The sequence below is a fragment of the Furipterus horrens genome, unplaced genomic scaffold, assembly GCF_987537825.1.
Source record: "Furipterus horrens unplaced genomic scaffold, mFurHor1.1.pri manual_scaffold_5, whole genome shotgun sequence".
NCBI lineage: Eukaryota > Metazoa > Chordata > Mammalia > Chiroptera > Furipteridae > Furipterus > Furipterus horrens.
In genome coordinates this window covers 51,573,593-51,584,890 of record NW_028327175.1, presented here as the reverse complement: position 1 = coordinate 51,584,890, position 11,298 = coordinate 51,573,593, and the positions used below count along the sequence as shown (strand labels likewise).

General features: G+C 38.8%; 1 protein-coding gene across 2 annotated transcripts in view; it reads right to left on the bottom strand.

The window, feature by feature from the left end:
* Positions 1-8,859: 8,859 nt before the first annotated feature.
* The window catches only part of MSH3 (mutS homolog 3), a 145,855-nt gene continuing 143,416 nt past the window's right edge, over positions 8,860-11,298 (bottom strand). For both annotated transcript variants that reach the window (XM_090278976.1, XM_090278975.1), the window contains exon 24: positions 8,860-9,544. In XM_090278976.1, coding sequence (XP_090135102.1) covers positions 9,436-9,544 — 109 coding nt within the window. In that variant the 3' untranslated portion in view covers positions 8,860-9,435. The remainder of the gene's footprint in view (positions 9,545-11,298) is intronic.

The window sequence follows — 11,298 nt, the reverse complement described above, 5'->3', positions numbered from 1 at the left end:
TGAGAAAAACACGGATTGGCCACTTTCTGCATGCCCCCATGTTGGGGGCCTGGCCTGCAACCTAGGCATGTCCCTGACCAGAAATCGAACTGTGACCCTTTGGTTCGCAGGCCGACACTCAAATTTACTGAGTCACACCAGACAGGGTTACACACTTAACTTTTATAGTCTACTTACTAATATTTTATCACTCCAAATAAAATTCAGGAAGCTTTCAATCATATAGGTCCCTTTACTTTCCAACCTTTATATTGTAGATATCATATGTATCACACCTATATGAACTAAAAATCCTGCCATTCATATTGCCACATTTGCTTGCAACTCTTATACATATTTTAAAGAACTCAAGAGGAGTAAAAAATAGAATATTTACCCATATATTTGTTATTTCTTTTCGGTTGCTTTCTTTCCTGAAGTTTCAAGTTTCTTTCTGGTATCATTTCCCTTCTACCTGAAGAAGTTGTTTTAGCAGGGTTATTGGCAACAAATTCTATTATTTTCCCTTCATCTGAGAATGCCTTTATTTTATTGTTATCCTAAAGGATATTTTAACAGGACATAGAATTCTGGGTTAATGTTCCTTTTCTTTCAGTATTAAAATTTTTTATTCCATTGCTTTCTGCCCTCTATGATTTTGGATAAAAAAAATCCACAATCATTTGAATCATTTTGCCTCTATATGTAATGCAACATATTGCTCTCAAAATTTTTAAATATTTTCAGCAGTTTGGTTATGATGCATCTGGACAGTTTTTGTTGTTGTTGTTGTCTTGTTTGCTTATTTTAGTTTATCTTGTTTGGAATCTACTGAGCTTCTTGAATCCTTCTAGTCATGTGTTTTGACAATTCACCCTTTATTTCTCTCAATAGTTAGCTGCACCAACCTCTCCTCTCTTCCTGGGGCTACAAAGACATGCATGTTACACCTCTGATAATTTTTTTCAGTCATTTTCTCTGTTATACAATTGTACAATATATATTGATCTTAAAGTTCCTAACTCTTCTCTGTCAGGTCCATTCTGTAGTGGTGCCCATCTAGTGAATTTCTTAACTGCAATTATTGCACTTTTCAGTCCATACATATCAATTTAGTTTGCATTTGCTAGTATATGTGTGCCACTCTTTTTACTGAGTCCTAGAGATTTAGGTATGTCCCTTGAAAACAATATATAATTGTTTTATTTTTAGTCCTTTTTTGTTAACAGGTGAGTTTATCCTATACATTAACCGATATATTTAATCTTACTTCTGGAATCTTTTTATACATATATTTATGGATTTTTTCTTTTTCTCATGATAAGAGAGAAACTATGAATAGTTTGAGGCATCATTTACGCTCTTTAAAGATACTCCTTTAACTCTCGTAACACAAAAAATGCCACTTTAAATGTTTGTTGCCTAATTTTCTGTTAAAAAGAAATCCAAAGAGTTTGGAGAAATTAAAAGCCCACTGTTATTTGCAGAACTGTTTCTTCTGATGAATAATAAGACATTATGGTCATGCTTCTCAAAACTCAATTCTTTATCTGTATCAAGATCACTTATGATACGCTTTTTAAAAATAAAGTTTCCTCTCTGTACTTTCTGCTCAATTTTGCTGTGAACCAGTAACTGCTCTAAAAATAATTACATTCAAAATAGGAATCTAGATATAGACCTTACACCCTTCATAAACATTAACTCAGAATGGATCATAGACCTAAATGTAAAATGCAAAACTACAAATCCCTTAAAGGCTAATAGAGGAGAAAAATCTAGGTGATCTTGGGTAAAATAATGCCTTTTTAGATAAAACAGCAAAGGCAAAATCCATGAAAGAAATAATTGGTAAGTTGGCCTCTGTTAAAATTAATAACTTTTCAAACTTCCGGCCAAGATGGAGGTGTAGACAGACACGCTGCGTCTCGCTCCACAACTAAGGAATACAACTACCTCGAAACTAGAAACAACCAGAAGTTCCAGAAAATCAAACTGCATGGAAGTCCAGCAAACAAAGATATAAAGAAGAAATACTCATCCAGACAAGTAGGAGGGGCAGAGAGGATGTGGTGTGGTGGTGGTGGAAGCAGCAGCAGCGGTGGCAGCGTCAGGTCAGCAGAAAGCGCAGTCACACATTTTTAAAAATTCAGGAGGGACACCTGGTTAGCCTTCACAGCTCCTTGCCTGACCTCGCAGCTCACGGTCCCAGCACCGGGGAAAATCAAGCCTCATTGCTTCTGACTGTGCAGACCAGTGGGGGTTGGGGTGGAGGAAGAAACTGCCAGTCTCAGCAGAGTCTGCTTGTTTAAAGGGCTCCCACAGTCCTAGAACGTCTACAGACCCACCCACTCTGGGAACAACAGCCACGGCAGCAGCTAGAGGGGCGCCAGTCCGGTGCGGAAATGGGAAAGGTGCCTGGAAAAGGGGCGAGTGCTGGGCAGGCAGCATTGTTCCCTCCCGGACCCCTCCCCGACATATAGCACCACAACGTGGTGAAACAGGTCGCTCTGTACTGACGAATCCCTAAGGCTCTGCCCCTTAAAACGTAACAGGAGCGACAGCTCTACCTGGAACTCGAAGGTAAACAAACACAGAAGCTGTCAGAATGAGGATACAGAGAAGTACGGCCCAAAAGGGGGAGCTGATCAAGGTTCCAGTGGGAGAACCTTGTGGGACGAGGAGATATCCAACCTAACAGATGAAGAGAATTCAAAACACTGGTGATAAAGATGCTCACAGGCTTGACAGATATGCTTGAGTATGGCAGACGCATAAGGGAAGAAGTGAAGGCTGTGCTAAGTGAAACAAAGGAAAATCCACACAAAACCAGTGGTGAAGGGAAGGAAACCGGGGTTCAAATCAATGATTTGAAATACAAGGAAGAAAAAAAACAGTCAACCAGTGCAGAATGAGGAAGCAAGAATTGGAAAAAATGAGGAAAACTTCCCAAGTTTTGCGAAGGAGATGGACATACAGGTCCAGGAAGCATGGAGGGTGCCAGGTGAGCTGGACCCAGAGGGGACCACATCAGGACGCATCATGACTGAGACGCCAAAGGTGAAAGATAAAGAGAGAGTCCTGGGGGCAGCAAGAGAGAGGCGTAGAGTTGTCTACAGTGAGGTGCCTATAGGACTATCAGCTGATTTCTCAGAGACACTTTGCAGGCAGAAAGGGACTGGCAAGCGGTATTCAATGTGATGAAAGCAACCTGCAACCAGGATTACTTTATCCAGCAAAGCTATCATTTGGAATGGAAGGGCAGATGAAGTGCTTCCCAGATAATGTGAAGCTAAAGGAGTTCATCATCACCAAGCCATTATTATAAGAAATGTCAAAGGGACTTAGGAAAAAGAAGATCAAAATTATGAACACTAAAATGACAACAAACTTACAACTATCAACAACTAAATCTAAAAAAAAAAAGAACTAAGCAAACCAGAATAGGAACAGAATCATAGGTATGGGGATCATTTGGAGGGTTATCAGCTGGGAGGGGGGAGGGGGAGAAATGGGGAAATGGTGCAGGGACTAAGCAGCACAATTGGTTGGTACAAAATAGACAGGAGGATGTTAAGAATAATATAGGAAAGGCTGAAGCCAAAGAACTTATATGCATGACCCATGGACATGAACTAAGGGGGGTGGGATTGCTGGAAGGAAGGGGGGTACTGGGCAGAGGGGAGCAAAGGGGAAAAAATTGGAACTACTGTAACAACATAATCAATAAAATATAGTTTAAAAAAATTAATAAATTTTCTGCAAAAGACACTCTCGAGAGAATGAGAAGACAAGCCATAGACTGGGAGAAAATATTTGCAAAGGACACATCTAATATATGTCTGTTATCCAATATATGCACATAACTCTTAAAATTCAATAATAAGAAAATGGAAAACTCAATTAAAAAAAAAAAAGGGCAGAAGGCCCAAATAGACATCTTACCATAGAAGACATACACATAACCAAAAATGCATATGAAAGATGCTCAGCATCACGTCACTAGGGAATTGCAAATCAAAACAATGAATACTACTACACACTTACTAGAATGGCCAAAATCCAAACTACTAAGTATACCAAATGCTGGCGAGGATGGGGAGCAACAGAAACACTCATTCATTGCTGCTGTAAATGCACAATGGCACAGCCATTTCGGAGGACAGTTGGGCAGTGTCTTAAAAACTAAACTTACTCTTACCATATGAGCCAGCAATCACAATCCTTTTATTTATCCACATGAATTGAAAACTATGTCCACACAAAACCCACACATTTATAGTAGCTTTATTCATCTGGAGAATGGAATAGTATTCAATGCTAAAAATAAGTGAGCTATTACGCCATGAAAAGACATGGAGGAAACTTGCAAGCATAATGCTAAGTGAAAGAAGCCAATCTGAAAATGATACATACTGTATGGTCCCAACTATATGACATTCTGGAAAAAGCAAAACCATGAAAACAGTAAAAAGATCACTGGTTGTCAGGGGTGAAAGAAGAGGAAGAGCTGAATAGGCAGAGCACAGAGGGTGTTTCGGGCAGTGAAACTACTCTGTATGAAGCTGTGGATACATGCATTATACATCTGTCGAAACCCATAGTATATACAAAACCAAGAATAAAGTCTAATGCATATACTGTGGGCTTTGAATGATAATGACGTAGCAATACAGGGTATCAATTGTAACAAATATACCACTCTAGTAGGGGATGCTGAGCTTGTGTGGGCAGGGGTGTATGGGAACGTTCTCTACTTTCTGCTCCATTTTGCTGTGAACTTAAACTGCTCTTAAAAAAAAAAAAAGTCTACTTAAAAAAATAATAAAGTTTCCTGGGCCCCATGGCAGACCTACTGAATCAGACAGAATCTTGGAGGGGGGTTAAAAATCCAAGGAATATGATTTTTAGCAAATTTGGTTGGAGACAAAATTACTAACAATGTAGGGAGAGATGAGAAAGGGAAAGGGGAGAGAAAATGAGAAAGAAGTAATGAAGACAGTTATAACACTGACGGATATTCCTATCGGTTACCGATCTCAGAGAATCCAATTCCGCAGAGCTAGAGTAGGGCCCAGAGATATGTTTAAAACCTACTCAGGTGATTCTATAGAGGGAGAGGCAACCCTACATCCAATAACAGAAATTTCATGGAAGTGATATTTTAAAAAATAGGAGCTTGAAGCTGAAAGGCACATAACATTTCTGATGTAGAAATGAGACTGTTTTAATGTCAAAAAAAAAGGGGGGGGGATCTAGTCAGAGACAATGCAGGAAGAATGTGAGGAAAGGATTCTTCCTCCCAAGTATAATTATTTCTGCAGGAAGGCAACCATGCACTATGTCTCATGAAGTCATGTAGGTGTACAGTCTTCGCATTACCTTCATGGAAACAAAGCAAATGACAAGGTATCTTCAGAGATTAAGTCTTCAAAGTAGATTAAGGAGTAGAGCTATACCATGCCAATGAACAGAGAGATGTAGTTTTTGAATGCTGCAATATAAAGCATTTATTATGAACAGGCAAAAACAAGTGGCAAGTTTGGGGATAAAAATCAGTTCGCACAATGGGTTAAGAAAAAAAATAGATTTTCTAAGATGACATTCAAAATCTATCAAGTCAGTGAGTGTGCCCATGAAGTAGCATCTTAACTGGGGTAACCATTTCATTTATTATTCAGAATAGGATACTCTTGAATGAAAGTGGCCTTTAATAAATATGCCAGGAAGACAGGTATAGACCAGGACCATCCCAGGTAAACCAGAATGAATATCCCCTGATCATATACTTCTCTGGATATTAATAAACCTAACAATAATCACAGATTAGTAGTCCCACTAATTTTACGGGGATACGTTCTAATACCCCCAGTGGATGCCTGAAACTGCCGATAGTACCGAACCCTACATATGTTTTTCTATACAAACTCACTTTTTCACTAAAAGGAAGCACTTTACAGCTTTTTTTGGTGTGTGTGTGAATTGACAGCATTACTACTCTTGCATTTTGGGGCCATTATTATTAAGCAAAATAGGGGTTACTTGAGCACAAGCACAGCAATACCTCCACAGTCTACCAAGACAGCTATTAAGTGACTAATGGACAGGTAGCACCTAAGTGTGAAGACACTGGACAAAGCAGTGATTCACATTCCAGGTGGGATAGAACAGGAAAGCAAGAGATTTCCTCATGCTACTCAGAATGGCGCACAAAACTTATAAATTGTTTATTTCTGGAATATTTCATGTAATATTTTTAGACTGTAGTTAACCGCAGGTAACTGAAGCCATGGAAAGAGAAACTGTGGATAAGGAGGACGACTGTATACTAACTATAGTGTTCGAAAGAGGAATTCAGCGTAATTATAAAGTTAGAAACCACAGATGGTATTAATTCAAGTTCATTTCTCCCTCCACCTATATCCTTGGTGTGGAACATTAAATAGCACTTTTATAATTACACAGCACAGCAGTAATTAATATTGATCTTGGAACTTAGTAAAGGTCAACATTAATTTGTAGACCACATTGGAGTCAATCTAGTCTTCACTCTGAATTCATGCAGTGGGCATTGTTTTACCAGCTACATTACCACTAACAACCATGACAAGAGGCTCAAACTAGATGAACTGTCAGAAGAAACTTTCATTTTTTTATTATTTTAAGATACAGTACACTTCTGAGTAGATTTTTAATCCTTTGTGAAATGGAGTCTTGATTATGAAAAGACGAGTCTTTTCATTGGGTTTCCAATCTTAAGGCATTTGGTTTTTCTTTTCTCTTTCAACAAATATTTATCGGGGGTCTATGGTATGCCATGCTCTGTTGTAAGTGACAGACATAGCAGAGGATAGACCAAATGATTGTCAACCCAATGACAAACGTTGTCATTTGTAATCACTGAGACTAGTGTTTCACAAACCTGACTGCACATTAGAATTACTTGGGGAGGCTTTAAAAAAGAAATCCTATGCCTTGCCGCATAAAAACCCATACACATAAATGTTCACAGCAGAATTACTCATGAGAGCCAAAAAATACAAACAACCCAAATGTGCATAAGTTGATGAATGGATTTAAAAAATGTGGCATATACATAAAACAGAATCATTTTCAGTAATTAAAAAAAGATTAACGACTGTTACATGCTACAATATGATGAACCTCGGAAAGCGTATACTAAATGAAAAAAGCCAGATACAAAGACCAAATGAGCTATTACGCCATGATTCCATTCATGTGAAATGTCCAATATAGACAAATTATTATAGAGACAGAAAGCAGATTAATGACTGTCCAGAATTGGGGATTTCGGGGAGGAATGGAGAGTGACCGGTAATGAGAATAGGTGTCTTTTTTAGGGTGATGAAAATGTTCCAAAATTGACTACAATCATCCAAGAATGCAAATCAAAATCACAGTGTGAGCTATCACTTCACACCTGTTCGGAATGTTGTTATCGAAAACACAAGTGATGACACCGTCGGCAAAGGTGTAGAGAAAAGGGCTGGTGCAAGTGTAAATTGGCACATCCTCCAGGAAAAATAGTACGGAGGCTCCTCGAAAAATTAAAAACAGAACTACCATATGATCTAGAAATCCCACTCTGGGTTTATCTCCAGTATCTTGAAGATGCTATATCTAACTTTAGAACTAGCCCTAAATTTGGTACCTTTCCTGCAGTCTCCATGGTATCTGTGACATCTTCGCGCCTGGGACTCCGCTGCAAAGTTCCCTTCCACAACTCAGGAGGCTGGCTGGAAATGAGCCTCACTTAGAAACACAGTTACCAAGCTGGTCTTCTCCCGAACTTGGGGCAGGTCTGACCTCCTAAAAACTGGACAGCTGGCTAATACCCTGCTTCCCATTGGAGAATCTAACTTATAATGTTCTATATTGTCACTTGCCAGACACCATGTACTGCCACTGCCTGGAGACCACACTCCTAGAACCCTCACCTGTGTGAATGTCGACGCTGGCCTAGGCAAGCCAGATGTGTCTCCCAGAATGTCCACTTGGACTTTAGGACTGACTGCTGGTCCCTGTGGCTCGCTCAGGCATGGGCATGACACTCCTGAATTCAACTCCTTTTCTTGCTGGCCTGCCAGTAAGGTTACCTTTGAAATCTTATTGGAAAGAATATAAAACATTTACAGTCATATAGAGTATTAAAACATTGTTTAACGAGTATTGTCCTTTTTTAAAATTTAAAAAGTAAATTGAAACTAATTCTATTTTGAAACATTTTTGAGAAGTTCACTATAAGTTCATGTTTCTGGAGGGATGGCAGAATCAATCAAACGACATCACACTTGAACTCCAAAAAGGGGGGAATCAGAGGGCTCAAGTGGGAGTGACTCAAAAGTGTAAAACCAACTACTCCCCCATCCACCTGGGGAGTCTATATTGACTCCCATGTTGAGGGGTCGCTGTGGGGGCCACTACAGGAAATAATCTAAAGAAGAAATGAGAAATATGCCCATCAAATGTGTGGAAGACATTTAACTAAGCAGCAATAATACATGTGTGGGAAATAGGATGAAGAACCTTCTTGCAACATTGTACATCTAGAAACAGAAAGTACATGGAGATTGTTAAGTGCTGTAAAAATCTCAGGGAAACAGCTGAGCACGTGCCACGCTAACCATGTAGCGCGGGAGCACTGTTATCAATCCACAAATATACATTTGTATCTTGGTTAGTAGGAAGGTCCGAAACGAATAAGCTCAGTTCTGTGTATTTTGTAGGAGCAGCAATCTTGGTTCCATAATTAAACCTTAAAATTAACCATTGCCAGAAGGTTGAAAACCCCAAAATTCAACAACAACAAAAATCATAATTTCTAACCAGTATTCACTAAATGTTTATTACCTGATGAATAACAAATAATTTCATCCAACAATCTTTAAATTGCTTAAAACTGACAATATTTAACTTTTCAAATTTCATATTATCTTATTCCTTCTGTGCTCTACTTTCTAAAAGCCTGATAAGTTTAGTTTTTATCAAAAATTCTTATGCTCTGAGTGAATAAACTGGTGGCATTATAAAATTATTTTAGTTCAGATGAAAAGGTAAATTCTTGCCAGACATTTCACCCAGGTGCAAATGATCTAAACTGAAACAAATGCAAATATAAATTAAAATATTATATCACTCTTAAAAACTCATAAACTATATTCTACCACTTTAGGCTTTATTTAGGTTTGGATTTTATGTGAAGCTTACCATCCCTGAAATGTTCTAATTACATAGCACAAGTCTTCATATTCAAAAGTGTTTCTATTTTAAGTCAGGATGAAACAGATTTTCTACACAAAAGCTCTGTTTCTAATAGGAATATCCCATGGTCACGCTTTATGCTCACACAAAGATGGGCTGTTACTGGAGAGTTGTTTTGTACGGTTGGTGTTTTTCATTCTCTAGTTTTTGTTCAAAACATATTCTTCATTTTAATCAGGAAGAGAAGTCTGTAATTTCTTCCATTTCAAACTCATCTGTCCATTTTTGCAGGTCTTTTGCATCATTTATCGTCCATAATTTTGTAAAACACTTTAGCCTTTTCCTGAAGAGAAAATAAAATAGTATTTATTTTATATATGAAACTGTTGGGGAACAATGCATCACATTGAAAGCTAGGAAAAGTCCATGACATCAGAGTCCCCGGCAGGGCTCTGTGGTCAGGAAGTTGTGCCAACGTCAGCGGGCTGGTGAAAGGAGTTTTCAGGGCTGCCGCCATAATCAAGCGACTGGGATTATCGATCAGCACTACTGCCTCCAGGCAGGGGACAGCCCAGCTTCTTCCCTTTTCTGACTCAGCCAGGGGCTGTGTATGCTCACATGAAAAAAGTAAAACTGATTTAATAAAACAAAACTAACTAATGAAAGAGTAAAATGCCAGCATAACACAGACCAGCTTTTTTTCTGAAGAAAGCATCCCAGTTTTCAGGGTCTGAAGCTGGAGTATCTGAGTTCCCATTACTGCTCCACCACTAACTACCTGTAGGGCCCTGGTTTCTCGGTCAGTAACAGTACCTATCTCACGAGGCTGTTATAAGGGTAAGTTAATGCATGTAAAGCAGCAAGAACAATAACTGGGTTAGTAAATGACTGCCCAGACTTGTTTCTGTGCACAGTAAGAATTCAATAAATATTAGCTATTATAACAAACCCACACCCATGCACAAGATTTGGTTTGGTTTCTTTGATCTGGCCAATGGAATTGATGAGATAAGGATGTGTAGTGAAAAGGTAAAATAATAAATATAATGTCCTGATAAATCATTAGATTCCATCCCAATGCAACCTCTTCCTACAATTCTCTGTCTTGTAAAGATAACTTTCTAGATTTCAGAATGTCAAATAGTAGTTGGAAAAGTTAAAACATTTATAAATTACCTGTGAATTTTTATTGCTCTTGCTTTTTAGGCTATATAGTAGCAATACCTTGCAAAATATCTTTTGTAGTGAAATTTTATTCTAGTTTCTTTAGGGAAAAAGAAAAATCACAGCAAGACAACAAAAGAGGAATTAAAATTGTCTTTGTACTTGGCAAAGGACTAGGGCTAAGTTTATTTGTAAACTCTCCTAGATGATTACTTTTCTCTCTGGAAAATTTTTATATTAATCTATTTTGTAATAAATGATTAGAAACAGGCTGCTGCTGATTACATCATTTGCTTTAATTTGGCACTGCAGAAATGATCCAGAACAGGCTGTCAATAGAGAAAGCTACAGGTCATTTGTACTGCAGCAATTTGGACCTGGCCCACCACCACTTCCCACGGCAAGGTGCGAGCACAAGGCAGAACCACAGAGGAAGGAAGAAGAGAAGCAGAAGTTGGTTGCACACGGTGTACTTCAGTTGGCACCCTGCCCAGGCTCTGTAGCTTCAGCTTCACTGGAGAGGACACTCCAGCGTCATCGCAAGATGTCGATTCAACACGGGAGGAGACAGATACCGTGTCACTCCCGAGTCGGACTGCACAGCCCTTCTCGGCGGTGCAGATAGACTCTTAAGAAGCTACACCATCGTCTCTCGAGACGGATGGCTGCCGATACGATACTTCAGTTGGCAACTATTTCTTTAACTAATACTAGGCATCAATATTTCAATTTGGTCATGATTTCCAGAACAAAAAAATATTATTATAATATGGTGGCCAAACAAGATTTTCTATTTTATCTACCACCTGTCCAATCATGGTCATTGTTATTGACAAAAAAGTAATGTCCTTCCCCCACCACCCCCGGAAAATCAGAATCTCCCTCCAGGTAGAGCAGGAGTCAGGCAGGAGAAAGATGAGGAGCTTATGTTGT